The sequence below is a fragment of the Vigna unguiculata genome, chromosome 9, assembly GCF_037176805.1.
Source record: "Vigna unguiculata cultivar grain cowpea cultivar isolate G323 ecotype 2 chromosome 9, ASM3717680v1, whole genome shotgun sequence".
NCBI lineage: Eukaryota > Viridiplantae > Streptophyta > Magnoliopsida > Fabales > Fabaceae > Vigna > Vigna unguiculata.
Window position 1 is genome coordinate 45,011,037 of NC_140800.1, and position 24,823 is coordinate 45,035,859.

Consider the following 24,823-nt stretch of genomic DNA (forward strand, 5'->3'; position numbering starts at 1 on the left):
CCCCGCCTTTTGTTTTCCTTCCGCTCCCCTTCTCTCTCCTATTTGGGCCTCTCTCTGTCCTAACTTTCCTTAATGGGCTTTTTCATGTCCATTTGCATCCTCAAGTTCGTCCCAGATCCATTGCACATGAAAAAAAATATTATTATATCAACTCATACTTCATATTTTACATAAACATATAAAAAAATATTGTTCTAATTACAAGAGACATTTTGCGGTAAATTAAAATTAAGTTTATCTCTAATTAGACATATATTTTATATATTTGAATTTCCATTTTTGTTTTTATTATATTTATAATAAGAATATAATACTTTTTAGAAAGTTTTTTCCAAATCGCTATTTTTTATTGTAATAAAAACTTAATTAGTTAAGTTAAATTTAATGAATTAAATCAATGTTCAAAAAATATGACAAAATTTCAAGAATCTTTATTATAAAATCTATTGGAATTTAATAAGTTATTAACTTCAGATATTCACTTCTTAAGATGTTAACATGTGTATTTGCTAGGGTGCACATGTTGAGTGGATGGTGTAAATAGTATATGGGTTTAGTCAATGAATGGTTCGGCTTTGGTTGGTTTGAGAAAAAGAAAAAATTCAACGGACCAACGGAAGAGAAATGGACTTTTATATGTTGGACATACAAATTAAGGATGAATATAGAAAATTAGGAGTATCACTAGGAGATATTATATTCTCAATTTAAAAGTTAAAAACTGCAAAACCTTTCCTCTTCCTTTTTTTAACATTCTTTTTGTAAATTATATTGTATACCCTATATTGAGATTTATCGTAAAATTAATTATTAAATTACAGTAATAAAATTATATAAAGAATAATAAAAGAATGAAAAGAAAATAAATATTGATTTTGAAAAAATAAGATTAGATTTCCGGTTAGAAAGTATAAATCCAAAAATTGGTGCAGGATGTGTTTTGTCACAGCTATCAATCAATTTATAGTGTAATATTTTCTCGTTATTAAATTTACTGTATTTTTTTTTCTTGAGCATTTAGTTTGATTTTTTATTTTATTTCATATATTACTTCTAATTTATAATTTCTTTCTTTCCGATATTAACAATATTTTTATGATAAAATTTAAATTTATTTTAAAATTTTAAAATTTATTTAAAATTATTATTATTATTATTATTATTGAAATTTTCCTTGTAGTTATCTTTGTTAAGAATTGAAATTTCTTTTATAAGTATAAAATTGGAAGAAGGTTTTGTTGATTTTGTGCCTAATAGAACTGATTTGATAAATGCAATTTGAACTAGATTTACTTTTTTTTTATATATTTGAATCTGATCTCTTAATTAAATTCAAAATAATAAATATTAATTACTTTAACTTTTTCAATTTGAAATTAATTTAGTGGTTATTTTTAAAATATCACTATTATTTTTAGAATCACGATGATAACTTTTAGATACACAAAGAAAATCAGTTGGAGTGAATGTGAATATTTATTTTACCGAAAACTATGAATTAGACAAGATTGTTATGACATCAAAAAAAGTATATGTTTTTTATGCAGAAATGACCTCATCTCATCCTAAATCTGTTATTTTTAGGCAAAACAAGTACAAAACACAATGATTAATGTCTCAAGAATTAATCATCATTACCCCAAACCTTCACAATAATCATAAAATTCATCAGACACAATGTTCAACTATTCTCATTCATTCATAATCATCACCACGTTTTACATTCTTTATCCCTCATAAACTAATTATATAATGGAATATTGTTAGTATTATATGTATGTTCATGAACTTAACGATATTCACTGAATTTTTATGCGATATTGATTTCAGAAGATGTAGCAAAATCATACAGCCAAAAAAGCAATTGCCTACTTTTCACCAAATGCAGCTAACTTTCTAGATATTAGAAAAAAAAAATTAATGAAATTTAACAACTGATTATGTGATTAATCAAAAATCATAAAATTAACATACAATGATTTCTTCGCAAAGCTTATAAAAACGGTTTCTTAAATAAACTTGTATAACATACAGTGACACAGGTTAATTTGCCTCAACTCAGAGAATTTAGGTGACTTTATTTGGATCATTATTGACGTAATCGTGGTTATTTTATTCAACTTAAAATGATAATATCCATTGTTTCTCTTTAAACGTGTCAAAAAGAAGGCCAATGATTATATTCTTAGCTTCTAATCTATGCCAATTGGTAAGAAATCATATGTTCTTAGGAATCATATTGATGGATTAATTACTTCAACATAAACGAATATCAATAATACGTGGGATGAGGTCATTATAATGTGCTATTAGTATGATTTGTTGAAGGAAAATCTTAAAGGAAAGAGAAGGTTTTTCTTAAATTTTATTTTTCACAGGGAAAGGAAAAGAAATAATCAGAGAAGTAAAAAAAAAAACTTATTAATTTTAACAAATTCAGAGAGAATGTGTAAAAAAACAAGATTTATAAATATTATTGTCCATTAATTAAACCGCCGAAAAATCAACATTTTATTTTTACTTCACTTACAATTTTTTTATATTTGCAAAAGTTTTATATATATATATATATATATATATATATATATATATATATATATATATATGTGTGTGTGTGTGTGTGTCAATTTGTGTTACCAGTAAGTCGTATTTAATTTACTAATTAATTTTATTCATGGATTTACTAATTAGTTCAAAAGTATATACACAATGAAATTTCATTAATCAACTATATTTTGACGTACAATATGCTTTTCAAAATATAAACAAAGTTTCCAAATAAGATTGCATGTTTATAAATATTCAATAAATTTATTCACAAAACTCAGGAACTATGTTTCAAGCATATTTGTTGCAATTTTTTTTAGCATTCATTCTCAGAAAAAAAAAAAAAAAGTAGATCAATTTTTAAGGCAGGTGCTTCAAATCACGAAACAACTTGAAAAATGATTTAAGTTGGATTGAGATTCAATCTTTCAACTCCAACACTATGATGGTCAAGAGATAAGTTGCAATGAGTTGGCTTCTCAGGTTGATTTTGTTTTTAGATGCTTTGATTGATTGTTTTTTTTTTATGTTATTGGTGGAAAGTATTTGGTGACTGGTTGAAACCTTGATTAAGAAATTAATTTAATTTCACTTGAATTCATAATTTGTTTTTGGGGATGGATTATTTTTATTAACTGCTATTTTATCAGACAAGAATATTGTATATATATATATATATATATATATATATATATAATTAATCTCAATTCTGGTACCATTTGTCAGGTTTTACAGAGGAGATTTTATTGGGGAGATACAACACACCAATGAGATATGAGCCTAACCACATAAGACACTGACACCACTCTCAACCCAAAATCTTAAGACAATGGGTTCATGGACTTTGATTCTTATATGGTGCTCTACTTTTTCAATTCTGGTTAATGTGAGACTTAGACTGATACTTGGATTCTTAACTATTCTTGGTATAATTTGACGGTGAAAGCAGAAACTTTTGCAGGATTGATGAATGTAGGTATAAAAGAAAAATCCAGAAAGAAGGAATTAGGTAAAAATGAGTTGCTTTAACGTTGGACATGTTGGATGGGTTCCACAAATGTTACAAATGATTGTTGTTAGAGATCCGTCAAGGTTTTATATTTGAGGCAGAGTGGACCGATCATCATTCTTCCCCTTTTAAAATAAACTTACCCGCTAAACAACAAATCATCAAATTTTAATCTTACATTCAGATGTTAATCCAACATAATCAACCCAAGAAACCAAATTCAGAGGACATCGAAGGCCACGCAAATCATTTGGCCACATGGTGGGAATCAATATTTTTTTGCCTCACACTATGGAATATAATCTCAACCTTTAAATGCTCAACAAAAACCTTAAAACTATAAGGTGGTGGTGTCATTGTGTGAAAGGGAGAGAAAAATGCAGAAGAACAACGACGTTAGAGGAACAGAGAATTTTGTTGTTATTCAAATAAGAGGAGCAACTGAAGAAGCGTCGTTTGAAGAAACACCTCAACCTCCTCCTCCTCCTCCTCCTCCCAAGTTCAACAACCTCTCTGCGATGAAGCTCTTTCAACGCTTCCGCAAGATCTTCATGCGCCTTGTTTTCTCGCTACCTTCTCGTCGCTCCAACGATTCGAAGCACAAAGTCTCCGACCGGTTCGAACCGCCCAAGACTTCATGCAGTTCCTACTATTCCTCTTACTCGCATTACAACGAGGCCATTGCGGATTGCATCGAGTTTTTCAACAAGTCGGCACAAGATGGCATTTTCGACGGTCGAAAATCTGATGTTGTCTGAGACTCTCATCACACAACCTTTGATTAATGTTCTGTACCTCAGCTATGTCGCCATCACACGTACGATTTTTTTTTTCTTATGCATAGTGATTGATGATGTATATGTATATGAGAGAGCATTATTGCATTTTGCATAATGGAGTTACTTCGATTCCTTGGCTTCTATTTTACTTGTTGATATTTCAATTGTGTTGGGTGGTAATGTTGTTGAATGTTAAGTTGTTCTGGATGAATAATGAAGTGCAAAACAAAATTACTATCTATAAAAATGGATTTGAAGTGGATCTACCCACCCATTTCCCTTACTAACGCAAACGTGAAGAGCAGAATATATTATGAATATCCCATTATCTGTAATCATGAAAATAGGATTACATTAGGCATACAATACAAGTAGCACATTATAATAAGGTCAGCAGCACCTACTTTTCCAGTGTCACCTTATGTTTCTCTCTCCAACTTACTCCTCACACTCAATATTTCATTCTTTGGTTTGAAAAATATAACTACGACAGAGAAGAGTGACAAATTTATAAATATTGTTAATTTGATACTGAAAAACTAATTTTTTAAAGATTTGTAGGAAGACTACACAAAATATTTTGATGCAACGGAGAGATTTAACACCAATGAGACATGAGTCCAATCATATAACGCATTAATATCACTCTCAATCCAACATTTTAAGACAATGGATTTATGGACCTTGATTTTTATATGATATTCAACTTTCTCATTTTTACTCCATGTGAGACTTAGACTCATACTTGAATCCCTTAAGATATTATCTTTTTTGGACGGACTTTGGATCAGTACTTTTATGAAAGGAGAATAAAAATAAATAAATGACTTTTAAAGTTAAAACTAATCTTTTATCTACTCAAATTATACATAAATTCTTATTTTTGGGAATGCTTATGGTTTTTTTTTATATAAAACAACGTTGTTTAACATAAATTAATTATGTTGTTATGTTTTTAAAAATAGAAAGGAGTTTTTTTAGAGTAAAAAAGGAGCTTTTTCTTGAAAGTACATTGATCATCCTACACGGGAAATCCAACAATAATCCAAACATAGTTTTATTTATTCGATAAATTATTTTTTGCAGATAACTCGTGGATTTGTTTTCTTTTCATTAAGTATGAAAGACTAAGAATAAAATCTACCGAAAAATAATCACATATTTAAATTGATATTAGAACACCTTTGTGTTTGTATTATCAAAAGGAATTATATAAACTCATTGATGTTTTTAATGATTTTATCCTCGGTTGAAACATGGTCTAATTATTAAAAATTTACTATATATCTACAAACCTAAATCAAACAAAATCCAATCAAATTGGAATAGTTTCTAAATACATAAGTATAATTTGAATTTAAGTAATTTCGGATATCTTCATTATAAGCTTTATCTTATTTAGTATATGAGAATCATATAATGTCTCACTATAATATTTTATGTAACTTTTTTTCTAATACGTATTAAACTTATATTTGAATATAGTTTAATTTTAATTTTAATTTTAAATATTTTAAATATTTTAAAAATATATATTTTTAGTTTAAAGATAACAAATCTTATCTTAAATTTTATGTCATAATAATAGTACACTCAAATGAATTATATTATAACATTTATCTCTTAAAGTATATTATGATAAAAGGTGTATGAAGAAACTGATACGGTACATCAAGTAATTGTCCTTGGAGAAACTCTTATTGATCCTTTTTGTGTAATTTTTTTTTTAAACAATTTTTTTATCTTCTATGTTACATTAAACCGATAAGAAAGAATGCCCAAAAGTGTATATTAAGAATTATCGATATTAGTTATAATTATTATATTATTATAAAATATATTATTTTAATAATAATATATCATTACAATTAATTTATTATTATCATTATTTATAGTAATTATTATTATTATTATTTTAAAAAACAATTAATTGATGATTATAATATTTTTTATTATAAAATAATAATATTTTTAATATTATTTTTTATTATAATTCTTATAGACGATAAATAATCAACTTTAAAAATAATATATTTTAAATTTAAATATTTTGAATAAAATGAAAAAGGTAAAAGATAACAAAGATAGAAGGAAAAAAGAAAGAGAAAAAAACAAAGGTAAAGTATCTATTTTCTTGTAACATTTGTGCTATCTTTTAAAGTCTACCCAAATATTTAAAGTTAATTTTTGGTCTTATAGAGGTCTGGGAACAATGAAAAAATTATATATAAAATTATCAGTAAGATTATATATATATATATATATATATAAACAGTATATTTGGTATGTTTCGATCTGTATACATATTAAAAATATTGTTTGAACATATATATACATTAAACAGTTTTAACTTACAAAAAAAAACTACTTGTAATATAAATAGATTATAACGTGTGGCAAGTATATAAACCAAAATTTTATTGTTTGTGCTTTTTTTATTATGTACAGTAACCAATAGTTTACAGATTTTCTCTTCCTCTTTCACTAGAATATCATCAAAATAATTGTTGTGTCAAGTCTTCTCCAATCACATGGTTATAAATAGATTCTTAATTACACATTTAATTTTTTTTTCCAATCAACTAATCATATATTAGACTTTGATGGGTTCATATATCTATAATAATTATCTTAAATTAGCACATTCATTGTCCTTCTATTGATCGGTGAACTACAAAACTCATAAATAGAACGTATGTATTAAGGAAGTTTTAGACTTATGGGCACATACATCATTTAAATTAATTTCTCATTAACACAATTTATTTGTCTTTATCTTTATTTAAAAGATGAAAAGGAGATTGAAATTGTAATTGGCGTTCTTTATTACATTAACAAGATTGTACCATCGATCTGCCATTGAAGTCTGTTAAAGTGCACATGAAAATAAACTTTTCCAGAATAAAAAGAAAAAAAAAAGAAAAACTCTAAACAAAATGCAGTAGGCAATTATTGTGGTAAATTAACATAGTGGTATTTGATTTGGAACTGTGTCATGGAACTTCTTGACTCCCCTTTTTCCTTGAAAAAATGGCTCCAATCAAAGGAATCAACGACTTCTTCTTCTTCCTCAGAGAAGGGTGCCTTTCCAACTTTTCAACCCCTTGTTGTGGTAACATCATATGAGACACCGATGGAGGATTCGCGAACGTCACGTACCTTTTCTTCTGGAACTCCATCTTTTCCTCGTCAAATCTCGAACTTTTCACTCCAAACGTCGTTAAATTCTCCACAAACTTCACATCTTCGATTTCAGATTCCACCGGGTGTTTCTCGGTTTCCCGTTGCTTCAGTTGTTGAAGCTCTTCCTTCGTGCGTTCAAGCTCTTCCTGCAGAGAAGACAGACAATGCGCCATCACCATGCTTTCTTCCTTAGCCCTCTGCAGGTTTTCTCGCGTCTCCTCTAGCTCCGCTTCGACGTTTTCAATTCTCGAATACTCCACGCCATTTTCACTTCTTCCACTCTCCATCTATAACCGCATTCAACATTAAACTAGATTTACAGTTCACACAATATACTATTCTTACGAGAAATTGTTTTTATACAACAAACATAAAATATCGAAACTCGAAAAAAGAGTAATGATGTATAAGGTAAAGTAAAAAGTTATAAAAGAGTAGTTATATATAATATCTCAGTACTTCATATAGAAAGCTTGAAACATACAATGAATAAATTGTAATTAAAGTATCAAAGCGTAAATTAATATTTTTTTTTCAGTGCCTTTATTCTGTGACACGACGAAGAAAGCACATGACACGGTCTGCAACTGAATAAACCATTTGTTGCTTGCACCCTGTTACAAGAAAGGATAAGATTGGAGCTACGAAATGGTTCCCTGAGTGATTTTTCTAGATGCATTTATTTATCGTCTAATCTTCTGAACTCCTCTTGAATGAAATTTGCGACTAAATACTGATAATTTAAACCATCTAAAATGAGATTCTAAAATGTGTAACCAAACATGTCATAAGTGATGTTATTTTTAAGGTGGCATGTAACTTCCACTGGTGATGCATATAGTTGTGTAATTAAGTGATGAAGAAAGAAAGCGATGTGTAGAACCTTTTTGAGTTTGTTTGCAGTTGCATAAACCTCCCCAGCTAAGACTTTCTCGCCGAACAATGAGACGGCTTCTTTGACGGAGCGGAATGGTGCCCTTGTGTCTATCTCTGCCTTTCTGACAAGCATGACGCCATCTTTCATGTTCATGTTGGTGTTGCTTCCACTGTGAAGCAGAGAAAATGAAATGGTGTGTGAGAGAGAAAGAATAAGAGGGGATTGTTTAGAAGTGTAGGATTGGAGAAAGGAGAAGGTTGAGTTGAGATATATGTTATGAAGATTGGAAGCTTCGTTTCTTCGCGTCCACTTCACTAGAATTCTGTTTCTTATGTTTGTTACTGTAGCTGCTGTTGAATAACAAAAATGGCCCAGAGTTTAAATATATATATATATATATATATATATATATATATATATATATATTTTGAGCACAACTAAAGAGAAGGACTCTTCACCCATACCCAACTTTCCTCTGGTTCCCCACCACAGAAGCGTGTGGAAAGGTACATGCTTCCTAAATAAAATATAGGCATCAAAAAGGAGAAAATAGAGAGAAAAAGAAAATATGATTCTAGGATATGGTTTTTCTGTACCTCTCAGATAGATAAAAAGAAAAGAAATTGAAGTTATTGATGATGATGATGATGCATTTTGAAGGAAATAGAGACAGTGACAGTAAAATATATAATAAATTCAAAAGTGAGAATGGAATATCACATGAGAAGAATGAGAAATATTTGTGCTCATTCAAAGTATAGATACACACGGAGATGTATACAAAGTTTACAAGAAGGTAAGAAAGAAAGTAGCTAAGCTTTTTAATGTTAGAGATATAAGTACAAGTTCAAAGTAATATGTTCACTAGAAATAAAAAATAAATAAAATTGAGTAGTATAGAAAAAATGACAGTCACAAACATTAAGTTTTGATATTTTTATTATAATTGGTGTCAAATTTTAAGTATAGGTAATTTGTACTTATGTTTGTTTCTAAAAATTTACTAGTTAAGAGAACTAGAATGGATGAAATCTGTTTACTTAAAAAAAAAATTAAAGGATGATTTTTGCAGATGGATTTGAGTGAAAATGAAATATCCTAATCCTTCCATAGATAAAAAGATGAGAAGAAAAAAAGCTTAGCACATTATTTACCTAAATATCTATCAATTTTTTTCAATTCCAACTTAATGTACTTTCAATCAATATTAAAACATAAAAACGATTATAAACAGCAAAGAATTAAATCTGCTAAGAAATAATTAAATTTTGAAAAAATAATATTAATTTTGATAGGAAAATAAGTATCAATGATAAAGATATAAAAACATACGTATGATTGCATTTTAATAAATAGAAGTATTAAAAATATATTCTGATTGCATTATTCGGATAAAAGACAGAAGTGCATATTTAAGGATTCCAAAAACGTCGCAAAGCTAAATGTTACTATAATAGATTTCAAAAATTAATTTTTGGTTTCAAATTATTTTGAGCTTTAAAAATAGATTTTTATTTTATTAATTTCAGTTTAAAACTTTCCTATCATGTTAATTTTTATTTAAGTTTATTGGTGATATGTTAACCACATCAACCGTTTTAATATTAGTAGTGATCTTCTTAGTAGCTGTCTAAATAGTGATGAGAACAATATATTATGGATCAATGTTGTGAAATCTACCAAAAATGTAAAGATTGCTTCATATGTAAATGTTATAATCATAAAGACATTACAATTTTTATCATCTATGATCTTATTAAATATTTTTCATCCATTAGTCGGGCAGTAATATTACTTGTTAGTGAAGATATCATAACAAATTGTTTCGTAGAAGAATATATAAATGAAACAGGTAAAATATATACAAAAAAAAAAGTTAAAATAATAAAAGAAGATAATTCAGCCTAAATTTATACAGACCAAGTATTTTCTTTTATCCCTTAAAAAGCCTTTAAACAACCGAAAACTTTGAAATACACTGATAAACAAGGCATTTACTTGATGACAAGAACAGGGCAATGAATGCCAGATTTAGCTAAATATTTACTGTGTTCCCCCTGATTTTACCAAAGAGTTAATCAAAGTGTCACATGGATTACCGTGACAGGCGTAACAGTAGCACAAAAGACCAGCGCATGCACAAAGACAAGAATGAAACAGTAGTATATTTCTATGCCTTATCTGTTTTTTTGTGTTCAATTTCAGAGCGCTCATGACATAACTATTGTTGCGTAATCAATCTACCTTTACTTTCTTCACATACAGAAGAGGCAAGATGAATGTCTTGTCCATTTGCCCGGGATATTGATGAAGCGAGGGTGAAGAGGTGTTGTTGGTCAGAGATTGAAGAGATCTTGGATCCAAGTGCTTCAAAGGATGCAGTGGAATGGGGAAGACAAGGACTCGCTACAGAAGAGTCGTGTCCACCACTTTGCCAATTAGGATATTGGGCCCTCACAATGCTGCAATTTACAGAAGAGCCACCTTGAGATGCAAGCTGCACCGCCCAAAAACTTTGGTGCTGTTGTTTATAGGAAAGTGTCGAACTATAATGAGCTCCACGTAATGGGGTACCATAATAATGAGGCTGCTGCTGCTGCAACCGGACCTGTAGTCAATTAAAGCATCACGGAACTGAGCTTAATATGATAATAAGACAAAGGGAAAGAGTGTTGGTATGTTAAGGATATAAATTGCATGGCTTCTCTTTCAACTCCATTCGGGTGGGGCAGGTTATTCCAAGTTAAGACAATAAATTTTAGCCGCTCCATTAACATCATGTTGAACAATATAATCACTTTAAGCCATTTTTCTTAGACTTGACCCAGGACTTTTTTAGTTCATTAATGTATAAGATTGATAGGAGTCTAGAAAGTAAAAACCTGTGGTCCTACAACAGGAAGATGATCAAGGAAATTTGAGGCATAAGGACTTTGAAAAGGCATGAGGCCATGCTGCTGTTGTAGTGATTGAAAATAAGGCACTTGCGATTTTGAATATGGTTCCAACTTACTTTCACCTTTATTAAAACTTTCGTTGACCTTTAACTCGCTACCACCAGTTGACAAGGACAAGAAGTTGAAACCCTGCAGAAAATTAATAGTCATCAAATCAGGCACGAAGAAGAGGGGACACAGGGAGCTATACTATAATCAGATTTATCCATAGCTTACCTGTTTTTTAGGACCATGCAACCCAGATGTTGAAGGCGCCCGAGAAATATCGTGATAAAGGCCATGGTGAAGGATACCATTCTTAGTTTCACGTGAATTACTTATAGCAGCAGAATGAACTGTTCCGGCGGCATTACTATTTCCACTTTTCGTCCAATTCAAGTTGTGTGCTTCCATTATAACCCCACAGTTTGACCCTTCGGGTAATCTTGCTTGATGACTTTCATAAAGCTCATGTCCTTTGCCCGCCAGTCGTCTTGACACTTCTAAGCTACGGATGATATGACTGATGTGAACGTGAGATGCACACCTCTTCCTTGATTTTTTTTCTTGAATAACAATTTCGGAAATCTGCATCGGTAATAAATATCAGACACAACAAATAGGCGTTTGAGCGAAGTGCCTGGACCAGGATGAAAAACTTTTGACATTATTTAGGTAAATCATGCAAAACAGTTCTATAAGCATAGATTACCTTCTCACCAGAAGAACAGGTTTCCATCAAATCCTGTTTCGAGGTACCAATTGCAGTATTCAGCCAATCTAGAGTTTTAGCAGCAGAAGACCTTCAGAAGAAAAACCCATCAAATCATGATAAAGAGGGGAGAATGGGGGGTAGATTTAGCCTCTAAAAAGGACAAAATGAAGTGAATTAAAGAAATTTACGGCAAATGAGAAGCAACAATTCCAGGTGAAGCAGTGGGAGACAGACTTGGCCACCATGTTGGACTTTCTGGTAAGACAATAAAAAATGGTCAGCCAACTGATGAAATTTTTAGCCTATACTTATAATCACAGGGGGGGCAAATATCATTGCTTGTAACAAGCACATTTAGTCCACGAGCATACCAGTTTCTTTTTGGTACTTGACCATATGTTGTTCTTGCTTGCGATCAATGCTTCCAACCTGAAATGTAAGCCAACAACACCAATAGTACTGGCACTAGCTTATAGTAGAATTTAGGCACAAATTGTAAAAGTTGAAATTACTACCGTCTGATATTCCACGTTTGATTTCCTCCCAATATGTGAAATCTGTGGTTGAATGGGTACGTTTAATCTGTAATAAGATGAGAAAAAAAATGTAGTTTAAATATTACAAATTTGAAAAGGAAAGGATAGACCAGAGGGATTTCAGAATGCAACTGAAAAACTACCCACCCCATGTCCAGAGACAGTTCAGAGTCATGCAATGCAACTCTGCCGCCATTTTCACTCTTAACCATTGACACAGCCTGCAGATTTACTTTTGGAACAGTGCTTTGAGTAGCAGCCACCAAGAAGTTGGCACTATCAGGAAAATCAGTAAAATCAGTCTGTTCGTGACCAATGGTTTCACTCAAAGAACCGAGTTTTTTACAGCCCTTGGGTGATCTTTTTCCATCATCCGTAGTGGCTCCCGAGGCTAGAACACATGACACACAAAAAGCAAAAGATAAAATTAAAAACTTGTAATAAATTAATAAAATATATAAATATCTTATAAAAGTGCCGTGACGGAGAGAGAAACCTTCAACAGTAACATTGGCACTCTGACTCTCCTCTTGGTCCTGGAAAACCCTGGAGTTTTCTGGTAGAGATTCACTGTCCGGTTCACTCTTAGTATTAGAGTCATTATCAGGTAGCATTCCAGCCAAGGCATAGAGAGTCTCCGCGACCTCTTCCTCATCTTTCGTTATGGGCCCGGGCAAAACTTGCCTCGTGGACCAGCACGGGCTTCTTTGTTTCTACGAAAAGCAAAAGCTCGAGTAAAGGTGAAATTGAAATGGCTAGAAAACGAAGCAAAAGGTTAAGTTTTGAACCATAAAGAGGTGCCGCAACACTCACTTTGGATTTCTTTATGCCATCTTTTTGGGGAGATTTCATTCCATCCATCTTATGGTTCACCTTTTCTGAATCCCCAGAGATAGATTCGCGACCCCGTTTCTTCACAGCTGTAATTTCAATTTCAACAGAGACAAAATCCCCACCTAAATAAAAGTATATAATAAAGAATATTTGATATTATAGGAAAATGGAAAAAGAACAACCAATCAATTCCACTGTAGAAACATTTCCCAATAATAATTTATTAAAAAAATACCATTATTCCTTCCAGAATTCAGAAAGTACCACACACGGTTGAATCATTACACTGTAGCCCTTTAATTTATAGCAGAATAGAGGGAAATGTGAGTCCCCTCGTTGTTGTTCAACCCTTATACAAAAGTTGAATAACAGAATTTGGACGGAAAGGGAAGTGTGGAAAGAAGATGAATATTTATTCGAAGATAAACACGACATCTTTCAACGGGAATCCAAAAATAGCCCACCTGAACGTATCTTCCGCGGAACAGAGGCATGATCGACGCCATTGCCGACCTTCGTAAACTGCCAAATCATTAAATATTGAAAACAACAGAGGAATTGAAAAAAACACACACACACACACAATGACCAGAAGCAGTACTGGTACTAGAAGCAGTACCTTTCTGGGAAACTTAAATTTCTTGGTTGGTTTTGGAGAGTGAGAGACCCGGCAACCCATGGATAACGCTTTTGCAACGGCACTCAAGCTTCTCACCTTCTCCTTCTTTGATTTCTCCGAATACTCGCTACTCCCATTGAAACCTATATTTCGAACACATAGAGTTAGTGATTGATTTGTTTGATTTGGAGTGATGATGAGAAGGATAGGAGATGGGAAAGCGAGTATAAAAAGGAAAATGAGTGGTGAAAGAATTACCAGTACTGAGAGGAGTGAGGTTGCGTCTCCAAGAAGAAGCAGATTGAGACTGAGATTGTTGTTTGTTAATGTGTCCTTTGGCGTTTGAAAATCCAGACATCGGCGGCGTTGCGTCTCCACCTTTGTCCATATCTTCTCCTCTCACTTCACTTTCTCTGACTTGGTCGATTCATCACCGCCTTTGACTGCCGGGCGGACCAAAATCATAATCACAATCACAACCAAATACTGATGAATAATGTTTAAGGTTCAGAGGCAGTAAAAGTAGATTCGGAAAAAAGCTACACAGCAATGAGAATGAGACTGTGCCTCTGAACTATCTCTACAAAAACAAAATAAAGAAGAAGGAGAAAAGTAATTCGTGCCTCGTGTTCAGAGAATCAGGTTCTTTGTGAGATAAAGTAACAGATTAAGTTGAGGCAAAGAAGGAAAAGAGTATATATAGAGAGAGAGTGAGCGAAGGGTAAATAAATAGCAGTGTGGTACTCACAAGAAAAGAAAGGCAAAGGAAAGAAAAAGAAAAAGGATGCCTCTCAAATGTTATGTCCGTGATTATTGTTTTTCTATGGAAGGATTTGGAAGGGTAATAATTACTATTTTGTTAGACAGTTATTGTCACTCAAAATTAAATTTTCATCTCTTAACCAAATTAAAATTAAAATTATTGGGTTTTGTAAATTAATAAAAAAAAAAGTTGAATTTAGTTAGAGAATGAATTGTTGCAGAGGAGATAGGCTTGCATGTATGTCAGATGGCATCTCTCCGCGCAGTGCGGCATGGGAAGCTTGCTCTCATTGCATGTTTCTATGTTTCTTCCTCGCATTTAACTCTTTTCTCTACTCTTGTTTTTATTTTAATTAATTAACATTATAATATTATTATTATTTAATTAATTAACATTATAATATTATTATTTAACTAATTTCATGCAATGTAGGTCCTGTACCGTGAGAAGCACGTGGCGTTTGAGAAGGGTCAGGTGGATGTAATGAGAAGACACGAGTTTGATACACGTGCGGAAGGAAGGGAGTGTGTGAGAAATTGGAGATTGAAATGAAATTCAAAGTTGAAACTCCATTTATGATTATTTGATTCTACGCGGCAGGGATCATGCTTCCTACGTGAAAACCACATCTGTTTTCTCTTCTAAGTTCTCCTCCTTCATTTATCGCTAATTACTGCATCCATTGTGTGTCCTTCACCTACTGAATTCTTGCATCATAGGAAGGGTTTATTTTGAAAGTTTGAGTGTTGAGGTTGTTTTTGTTGCACCAAAACTCCTTTGATATTGTAGTCTTTAGAAAAGTTTTCTTAATTAGTGTTTTTAGAAAAGTACACACATTAGTTCACCTCAACCTAATATCTTTAAAAAACTGACATATTCCATAATTAACATCTAACATACCAGCAAATAAATATATATAACTGTCATTTCTTTTTATCATAAAACTTTCAATAAGGTCATAAAATTTAAGTAAATACTTCAATAGTAGAGTTGAATAATAAATTAATAATTCAACATTTTCTTTGTATCTATATTCATACTTTAATATATGATATATTTTTCAAATTTTATTATATTCAAAAATATATAATATTTGTATTTTTCATTTATATAAGAATTTGGAACGTTTATACATAAATCTAGAAATAAAATGATAAATATATATAAGTGAAAGGTTTTTTTTTATGCAGATTACGAATTATGCTAGTCAGACTTTTGCAAATCAGGAGGTTTAATATCTCAGTCGTTCCTGCGTTAGGTGGGACAACCCGCTGGGCAAAACACACATTGTCATTCCTAACTAAGGTTATCTTTGGATTTAAAAATTTTGGAAAGTGAATTTGAATGAATATAAAAAGAAAGGGATATCAATATGAGATTGTTTGAACTAAGATTGATGATATAATTTGAGTGATAGAATGTAGAAGGAATTTTTAAATAACTACATATTATTACTATTATTATTATTATTATTATTATTATTTTATAAACATAATAAGGCATATAATGGTATATTAATATTTAAGACATATTTATTCAATTTTAAAATAAATAATAGAATATACTTTAATATGAGATATTTAAGTTTTGTATTTACGAATTAAGTTAAGTTTGTATCATATCAAAATTAATATACTGTATTAAAAAGTTAAATTAGATTAATTTTGTCTCCTTTATTTTAAATCTTGCGATACCATGATATTTTAGTTTAAAATAAATTATACAATGTATATTTTAAATTTAAGTCAAATAAATCTTAATGTCATTTTCGAGTTATTTAAGTCGGTTATAATGAAAATAAAAACTTTAGTATTGAGCATTTAATAAAGTTTTTAGTGGAGAAATTAAGAAGAATTTAATAAACTTTTATGAAGCTTTATGTTATTGGAGGTGAATTAAATGGATATTATGTAGGTATGTCAAGTTGTATTTATTTTGGATTTTGAGAAATCAGAATTTCTATTATGATTTTTTATTTTGTTCAAAGATCTTACTTATGTCCGTTATCCTTTTTACTAACAAACATTTAAAATTTTACCACTAATTTTACTTACTTTCACCTATTAAATCCTTTAAAAATAACAATATAAATTTCAACTTCTAATCCATTACCCCTCTTCCAAATTAATCTTCACAAGTTGATACATCTTTAAGAAAATTTGTCCCTCCTTGTCATATACATATGTTTTATTTTTATATTTCAAAGATACATACATATGATATAAATAGTATCTATTATTTCTTTAATTTAATTTCCTATAAAAATTAATTTTTATTTATTTAATTAAATCCCTTCTAAAATATAATTTTTTTACATTGAATTAAAATTACAAACCCAAATGTGAATTTTTATATAAAAGATATTGTTTCGACACGAGAAAACATAAAATATCATTCAACTAAAGTTACAATGTCTAACTTTCAAATTCCTATTTATAATCCAAATAAAAGTTTTCACTTCAATTATTTTCTTCAACGCCCAAACCATTTAAAAAACAAAAACAAGTACACACATGTAATGTAATACAGAGAGAGAAAAAACGTTCAAACTTAAATAAAACCAAACACTTCTCAAACATAATGTCATTCAATTCAATTCTAATAATGTAACGCGAATATCAATTCAAATATATATAATCTTCACAAATCAATACACTCAATTTTCTCTTTAACTCAATCTAATAATATATTTAAATCCTATGATATTTCAAAATTTCTCATATACTACGAAGATATATAGATTATAGTAGAGTTTATAGATCAACATATTTATTCATTACATTTTAATAAGTAAACAACCTCATAACCTATTTGTTTCCGATGACGGAAACACAAATAATAGTGATTTGTAAAGAAAGTACGAAACATACATGAAAAAACAATCTAGATAATCTTAATTTTTATTTTTTAAAATTTATCATCTGAAGAGGTAAAAAAGCATAACAGAGTATAATATACAAGATAATTGACTATGCATACATATTTTATTATATTTAATTAATACTCAAAGTTTAAATTGCCTTTAAAAAAACTCAATTTAATAAACAAAACATGATAACGTTGCGTTAATGCTATTACTTTTTTAGTACAACTTCAGTATTGTCGAGTTGGGCATGGATAGTGCTTACCCGCAACCCGACCCGCCAAAAAAAATGCACCTGTTATCTGTCCGTTTATTTGTCGGGTATCCGCTTAAAAAATATCTGTGGATATTTTTAAAATTCGCGGGTACCCGTGGATACCCGATACTCGCAAATATTTTAAAAATTATATATTTTATAAATTTTTTAATATAAAATTATAAAATTAAAATTAAAATTAAAATAAATTTTAATTATAATTAAATTTGACATAATAAAATATATTGTTAATTTTAATTTTAGTTAAATTTAACTTAACAAAATATAAATTAAATTTTAATTTTAATTTTTTGCGGGTAACGACTATCCGTGGGTACGGATAGTATGATACTCATACCCGACCCGTTTATAGGCGGGTATTAAAATACCCGTTACCCGCTACCTGCGGGTAATAAATACCCGTGGATAGTAACTATCCGCCGCAGATTTTATCCGTAGATATCCGCAGACACGAATATTTTTGTCATTCCTAATTGTGCGCAGATAGTAAAATTAACCCAAATCATCTTTCGACAAACTAATCTTAACAATACCGGAGAATAAATTATTAAGTAATGTTTTTTTCGTAATTATTGGTAAGAGAATTTTAAAGAATACAAACAACACCAAAGCATTAAGAAAAATACATTTCAAGTTACGTAGTTCTGAAAATATTTCTAGATGGATTACACATCCCAAAATGTATTTCTAAAAGTTATTTCTCTCTTTTTCTTTAAACATAAATTTCATTTAAGTAAATTTAAAATTGTACAATTCAGATTCAGAATGTATTTTCAGATCTTAAAATACATTTTGGATTGGACAATTAAAAGATATATATCACTTTTAATGAGGAACAAATTTGGGTTATCATCTTTTTATAGGGGTGCAGAAGATATTGTCCACTATTGGGCTTCGTATTATTCAGCCCACTCAAGAATCATTAGGAGTAGGCTCAAATTCACTACTAGAATGGACTGACGAAACATCCTCCCTGGCAAGTAAAAAGGTTAATATTTTGTTCGATAATTACTGTTAGTTTTAGTTATTAGGAAATTGTTTGACAAAACATTTTAAATTATTTTTTCTGATATTTGAAAGCTTATATGCCGATAGTAATGTGTTCTTTATTAAACAAGTTGATTTTAGTAGATTGCGGTACTTCTTTTATAGTTTTTAAGATTCTTATTATTTATTTATTTTTAAACATTTATAATTCTTTTTGCTCATTTTCATGAGAGGAATAGGTTTCTTGTTCTATTTGTTTTTAAAATATGAAGATTCATTTTTTTACACTTTATGTTACACTGTTCATTTAAATATTGATTGTTTACAGTATATGCTCAAAAACCTTCTAAATTTTTTAGTCTAATTATTTTGAGAAAAAACATATTGCTATACTCAGTTATGATTTTAACACCATTCTTCAAGAAATGAATAATACTATATGATAGGTTTATTTTATGTTATTTTTTATCAAGTACTTCTTATATTACTTAATACAAATATGATGACAATAAGGTATGCTATTTTTATTTTATTTTGAACTTGATTGAGAATATTTAAAATATGAAATAAGATGAATTGTAGATGTACAAAATGAAAAAAAGTGTATATACTGGATGACAATGGAAATAATTCAAATAATTTTCTACAAATTAATTTTTAAATAGTTGAAAATTAATTAACAAATTAAACAGTAAATGTTCCAAAATAGATTTGTATCAATGATTTAAAATTAAAAATTTATCCATAAAGTCTAACCCAATATGTTAAGTGAATAGCTTTAAGCTTTTAAGCCTTTAGCTAGTTAACTAGCTTTTAGTTCTCTTAGTAAACTTTTCATCTACATTTGCTAAAAACAGTCAGTGATAAAAATAATGATTACGAAAAATTAAAACATATTGAGTTTTTAACTTAAGTTTTGATTTGTATTATTAAATTTGATTAACAGATGTTTCTGTTTAAGAATTGATATTGAACAGTGTAGAAGGAAGGCTCACCCAAAATAGCAATAACAGAAAGCGCTCTTCTTTATATAAGTTTGAGGATACAATACAACAGCAGAGACAGAAAAGGCACAACACTCACAAACTGTGGCAACGCAAGGATTGAACACGCGTTGAATAAGCACGCTTTATTTGTGCACGCAACACACAACACACAACACACCAAAGCAAGGACATATATATCGTGTATGTCTTATATATAAATAGAAACGTGCATTGCATGGCTTCATCACGCTTAGGGGCACTTGCGTCTGCCACCGTGGGTGGTGAGACTGGCATAGCAGGGACACACTTCTTGGTTACCGGCAGTTCCCGGTGGTACGCAGTTGCAGCGTCTGCAGCAGGTTCCACACGCTCTGTGACACATGCGCTGACGAGATGCTAAACGGCACCTCGCACCACATGCAGCGTTACAATCTGCAAAATCAACGAAAATTCTAAATCCTGTTCAATCAAATCAAATCAAAAATAGCTACATCAAATTACGTATACTAGATCTTCCTGAATTTCATTACAATACCTATCTGCTGAACAAGAGAACCCTGGGTCTGTGCCTGCACCTGCGGTTTCCCAAGAACACGATAAATCAGTTAGCTATGAAAACAGTGCAGAAGGAGTATTTGAGTAAACAAATAAACGAAGAAGCGACATCTTTATAATTTTAATCACCGTTTGATCAGCTTGGAGTAGATGGAAGAGGAGAAAGGATAGCAGAAGGGATGCGATAAGAAGCTTAGAGAGAGGCATGGTTAGATTTGAAGAGGTGTTTTACTTGAAAATGAAAAGTGCATGGCATGTGAAGTTGGACCCTTTATTTATAGTTGAAACATAAACAGTTTACGACACTCCACTCTAACAATTATAAGTATAAAAACGTAAATCAATTCATGTATTGGCATAGCAATAACATGGATTGAGAACAGTATTCCATATATATCTACAAAAATGGGAGTGGGATACTCTTTGTTGTGATGCGACGCGGAAGAGACATGAAATTGAAAGTGTTTATAAGTGAGTGATGAGGACATTTGGTGGTGAAAGAAAAGAGCTTTCGGAAGCATAAAAAAACAGGCGACAAAGTGCTTTTGCTTCGTCACTAACTGTTCACGTGGCTCCTTCATTAAGCCAAAAACGCGATTTTTGTCTGAATACTTGTTCTACATGATGACTCTCATAGACTTGTTAAACATACTATTAACATGGGAAGCTTTCGGAAGGATAACGCAATGCAACAAAGCTAACGCAAACGGTATGAGAGAAGAGTGGGAAATGCAATTTGATTACGCACTATAGAGTGCATTATTGGGTGGGAGATATATTATATGATACGGAATTGAATGTTATGAAGGAAAAGTACAGGTGCTGGATTATTATTATAACAGCCAAGAAATTTGTTAAGTGGCTCGCCGCCAACTATGGCTTTGGGAGATTGTGATGTGTGAATCTGGGAGTGTGAGATGGGAAGAGAAAGTAGGAAATAAATAAAGTAAGCTGAAATATAGGAAAAGGGTTATTACAGAACACAACGCAATCCTTACAGCTGTATATGCTTTGCCACCACAGCTGTTACTTGATCATATATCAGATTATCTTTTTCTCTATTTTCTTCGAATCATAGATGAAAAATAAATATAACCGAGTACATAAAGATTTTTGCATGTGTAGTGAAAGAGGTAGTTTACAGTGTTGGGAAAAAACATTCTACTTATCGCAAGTTTATGCACCATATCATTACCGTCGTGTAAGAGATTATAGTAATGACGGTGCTAAGAACTGAAATATGTGTATTAAAAAGCAATGAAATATTAAAATATATGAAAACAAATTCTTATAAAAAAAATGTACAATAATGATTGACTAATATTTTAATTGAATCCTTTTTGTTTTTAATTTAAAATGCTAATATATATTATTATGTTATTAAAACAGTTGCAAGGTGAGTGTAATTTTAGTGGATGAGTGTCAAACTCCTCTTTTTCTTAATACTAAGTTGAAGAACTGTGATGAAAACAAAAGATAAACTAAAATTTCAGAAAGTTACATGTGTAGTACATTCTCAACTCAAATTCACTCGGTGACGCGTATACATAACCTATCAAACTCCTCTAGCTGCTATATCTATTCTGACTTTCTAAGTGCCACAAGCCAAAGGATTTCTCAACTTGAGGAATCTGAGAAGGAATGTGAAAATTACACCACTCCTGCAGGAAGCCGAACAACAAGTTGTCCTCCGACAAGACTGCAGTCAAGGAAGAATGAAAAGCGTTAGAAAGTTGACAAAAGAGCATATTAAGATATTGCATATTCTTTGAATTTTACTATCCACCTTTTGACGTAGTAATAGCAAAAATCTGCCAGGATGAAAGTTTGAACAATTTCTGATAGAAGAACAAATGAAGGCCACAATCCGTAACCCAATGCAGTTAGTAGACGTCCATGAGTATCTATTACCTGAGGGAGACAAAGCAGTCATTTTCTTCATCACACAATCAGTTAAAATGAACTAAACTAGTACTCACAGGAAAAGAAGAAAAAATTGATTCAAGGAGGTAAATGATTTCAATTTCTTGCATGAGTTAACGTTCATTTATTCACTTCAACTTTATCAAAAGCTCATTCATCTAACTTGTTTATAGTCACCTATTATCAACATGATAGAGGTTAACTACATGGTTGAGAAGATCAAAAGATATAACTGTCAAACAAAAGGTCTCGATGCCAAAACTCTTACGCAACAACTCTCTTAGAAACATTCAAGCAAATGCTTCTAATAAAGTATGCATAATTCAAGGTTCTAAATATGAAATTTCTCCAACCACAAATCTACATGTTATTATTATATGTATTTCAAAGAATTAGTTGATAAAAAAACTTGGAGAAGTTCAAAATCTGACAAACCTGGAGAACCCAATGTGCACAACTCAAGAACCTTGCAACTCCCAGGGCAAAAACATAGTGTGCTGTGAATGGTTCAACGATCTGAAACATGAATTTAAGAATTAAATCCAACGTTATTTAGAAAGACTAAGAGGCAAAATTGGGTGATCAGATCACTGTATTTAGGATGACTAACGGGCAAAGGAAATAATTACATCAGTAGCAGCAGCAGCATTTCAAACAAATAATAGATAATAAGGAAAAGGTATAGGCAGAAAAGTATATCTCTGAGACCTTAGTGTTCTGCATAACCCGCAGTTGAGGGAGAACAGAGACAGCTTCAAGATAAACACAAAATGCCCAGAGAATCCTATTAACTGTATGATGCCGGGTTGTTGGATGAATAAACAAGGACAGCACAGCACAAGGTATCACCTACATTTTGGTAAAAGAAAATCAGAACACCACATACTCAAAGGAAGAGGAACTGAATCATCCATTCATTCAGTCATCAATGAAGATTTTTAAAACAAAAAATTGAATTAAGCACATGTCATATATCAACTTCCTCAAAGTCAGACATTAATAACTCTGTTTCTGAACAGGTAATCCAGCCAAATAAACTAGCAGGAATAACAGAACACATTGAAACGATCTCCTTCCCTTCTCCTTTTTCTTGAAATCCATACTCCTCTTAAGGAGGAGAAAGTACACAAGGAATCAACAATATCTATTGGAAACTAAACTTCAAGTAGAATTGTAGTACACAGGCAGGAAAAAAAGGAAATCCATCTAACAATAAACATAAAGATAACATAACATAATAATTTTACAAATTTGAGAAGCTCCTAAACTGTTTTCAACACAACCCTAATCCAATTAGAAACCTCAAATTTGACCAACTGCAGTTTTTTGTATTTAACGCCTAACCGGACAAAAAAAAGTTTCTTATGCAAGAGTTCCTCAGGCATTAGTCCGTAGATAAAAATTACATACGAAATTGTGAGATGCTTAAGAGCAAGGCAGAACGAAAGCAACATTGCAAACTGAAAAGAAAAGAAGTGCACGGTATATTGTTCACTTACAAAAGGAAACATACTCTATAGTCTATACATAAAAAAATAGATGACTTACCACATAGTATATTGCAAGGTTATCCTTATCATCCATATAACTAGATTTGAGTTTGAAGCGTATCATATAGATAACCCAGATGGTCGTTCCCAATGTTGCCATATCGAGTAGGGTGTGTATATCATATTCCATCACAAAACTGCAGTAAAGTCTTACGCCTAGGAATATTGCCGTCAGCTCCTGCGATTTCAGCGAAAGCCCTGCGAATATTTAAATCGCCCGTTACATTCAAACAAAAAACATGCAACATTAATTTCTGCTAATACCGTAACAGGATAGAAAAACACTGCGAAAACCACATCAACCCAAAGGTCCAATTTAACACAACCCTACCCTGAAATGTCAACGGTAATTTTTATCTTTTTTGGGGGGAAAAAGGCGTTGAAGGTAAAATTGCAATGAAAATGAAGGGATTTGTACCGGCACAGGTTTTTTCCTTGGTGAGTTTGTAAATGAGGACGGAGATTCCTAATGCATGGACAAACTCCGCGGCAACGAAAAGGCTATCGTGGTCATGAACAACGATTCTGAGGAAGAGCAAGGCGGCCAGGCCGATTAGCACCGCAAGAAAGACCTTCATCTTGGGCGGTTGCCGCCGAAACCATGTCGTGACGGTGTGGATCGGCCTCTTGCTTCCCTTCATTCTTCTTCTTTTTTTCTTTTCCCAACAGATTATTTGTTTGTCACTTTGTCTGGTCTTGTGTTTTCTAACTTGTTCCGAAAGAAGCTAAAAATACAATCCAATCTAATGTAATCTGTGTTCTCAGTTGACGATGATTTAGAACGACACGTGTGACATTAGTTTGGATGTTTTTGTTTACTAGTTTTATATGCGACGGGTGGGTTGCTCAACCACTCTTCTTCCCACTTCATCTCGTCCCTGCAT

General features: G+C 31.3%; 5 protein-coding genes across 6 annotated transcripts; 1 reads left to right on the top strand and 4 right to left on the bottom strand.

The window, feature by feature from the left end:
- Window positions 1-3,901: 3,901 nt before the first annotated feature.
- Window positions 3,902-4,548, top strand: LOC114195969 (uncharacterized). Its single transcript, XM_028086424.2, has one exon. The coding sequence runs from the start codon at window positions 3,934-3,936 to the stop codon at window positions 4,312-4,314; it is 381 nt and encodes a 126-aa protein (XP_027942225.1). The 5' UTR covers window positions 3,902-3,933; the 3' UTR covers window positions 4,315-4,548.
- A 2,588-nt stretch (window positions 4,549-7,136) lies between these two features.
- On the bottom strand, window positions 7,137-8,720 carry LOC114164253 (WEB family protein (DUF827)). Its single transcript, XM_028048849.2, has 2 exons — window positions 8,402-8,720; window positions 7,137-7,805 (listed from the first exon to the last, which is right to left on the bottom strand). The coding sequence occupies exons 1-2, from the start codon at window positions 8,546-8,548 to the stop codon at window positions 7,329-7,331; spliced, it is 624 nt and encodes a 207-aa protein (XP_027904650.1). The 5' UTR covers window positions 8,549-8,720; the 3' UTR covers window positions 7,137-7,328.
- A 1,654-nt stretch (window positions 8,721-10,374) lies between these two features.
- Window positions 10,375-14,811, bottom strand: LOC114195913 (uncharacterized). Of its 2 annotated transcripts, none has more exons than XM_028086359.2 (14): window positions 14,659-14,811; window positions 14,294-14,478; window positions 14,036-14,178; window positions 13,881-13,938; window positions 13,396-13,502; window positions 13,079-13,295; window positions 12,730-12,973; window positions 12,562-12,628; window positions 12,418-12,475; window positions 12,235-12,301; window positions 12,044-12,134; window positions 11,569-11,919; window positions 11,278-11,481; window positions 10,375-11,003 (listed from the first exon to the last, which is right to left on the bottom strand). In XM_028086359.2, exons 2-14 carry the CDS (start codon window positions 14,421-14,423, stop codon window positions 10,617-10,619), a joined length of 2,124 nt encoding a protein of 707 aa, XP_027942160.1. In that variant the 5' UTR covers window positions 14,424-14,478; window positions 14,659-14,811; the 3' UTR covers window positions 10,375-10,616. The 2 variants fall into 2 exon arrangements, with proteins under 2 accessions (XP_027942160.1, XP_027942159.1); XM_028086358.2 differs by having other exon boundaries at window positions 13,396-13,538.
- Window positions 14,812-19,926: 5,115 nt separating this feature from the next.
- LOC114164502 (gibberellin-regulated protein 1-like) lies at window positions 19,927-20,753 on the bottom strand. The gene is made up of 3 exons (XM_028049200.2): window positions 20,596-20,753; window positions 20,447-20,486; window positions 19,927-20,343 (listed from the first exon to the last, which is right to left on the bottom strand). The coding sequence occupies exons 1-3, from the start codon at window positions 20,671-20,673 to the stop codon at window positions 20,162-20,164; spliced, it is 300 nt and encodes a 99-aa protein (XP_027905001.1). The 5' UTR covers window positions 20,674-20,753; the 3' UTR covers window positions 19,927-20,161.
- Window positions 20,754-21,930: 1,177 nt separating this feature from the next.
- LOC114164153 (uncharacterized) lies at window positions 21,931-24,823 on the bottom strand. The gene is made up of 6 exons (XM_028048696.2): window positions 24,358-24,823; window positions 23,938-24,137; window positions 23,098-23,238; window positions 22,825-22,905; window positions 22,253-22,377; window positions 21,931-22,165 (listed from the first exon to the last, which is right to left on the bottom strand). The coding sequence occupies exons 1-6, from the start codon at window positions 24,578-24,580 to the stop codon at window positions 22,117-22,119; spliced, it is 819 nt and encodes a 272-aa protein (XP_027904497.1). The 5' UTR covers window positions 24,581-24,823; the 3' UTR covers window positions 21,931-22,116.

Coding starts and splice junctions, on each gene's coding strand:
- LOC114195969 (XM_028086424.2), top strand. CDS start 3,934: ATGCAGAAGAACAACGACGTTAGAGGAACAGAGAATTTTGTTGTTATT.
- LOC114164253 (XM_028048849.2), bottom strand. CDS start 8,548: ATGAACATGAAAGATGGCGTCATGCTTGTCAGAAAGGCAGAGATAGAC. Junction 7,806..8,401: donor CTGCAAACAAACTCAAAAAG/GTTCTACACATC, acceptor ATGCGGTTATAG/ATGGAGAGTGGAAGAAGTGA.
- LOC114195913 (XM_028086358.2), bottom strand. CDS start 14,423: ATGGACAAAGGTGGAGACGCAACGCCGCCGATGTCTGGATTTTCAAAC. Junction 13,296..13,395: donor ATGGCATAAAGAAATCCAAA/GTGAGTGTTGCG, acceptor TGCTTTTCGTAG/AAACAAAGAAGCCCGTGCTG. Junction 12,302..12,417: donor CAAGTACCAAAAAGAAACTG/GTATGCTCGTGG, acceptor TTGTCTTACCAG/AAAGTCCAACATGGTGGCCA.
- LOC114164502 (XM_028049200.2), bottom strand. CDS start 20,673: ATGCCTCTCTCTAAGCTTCTTATCGCATCCCTTCTGCTATCCTTTCTC. Junction 20,487..20,595: donor TACTCCAAGCTGATCAAACG/GTGATTAAAATT, acceptor GGGAAACCGCAG/GTGCAGGCACAGACCCAGGG. Junction 20,344..20,446: donor TTCTCTTGTTCAGCAGATAG/GTATTGTAATGA, acceptor TTGATTTTGCAG/ATTGTAACGCTGCATGTGGT.
- LOC114164153 (XM_028048696.2), bottom strand. CDS start 24,580: ATGAAGGGAAGCAAGAGGCCGATCCACACCGTCACGACATGGTTTCGG. Junction 24,138..24,357: donor CAAGGAAAAAACCTGTGCCG/GTACAAATCCCT, acceptor AAATATTCGCAG/GGCTTTCGCTGAAATCGCAG. Junction 23,239..23,937: donor ACCTTGCAATATACTATGTG/GTAAGTCATCTA, acceptor ACCAAAATGTAG/GTGATACCTTGTGCTGTGCT.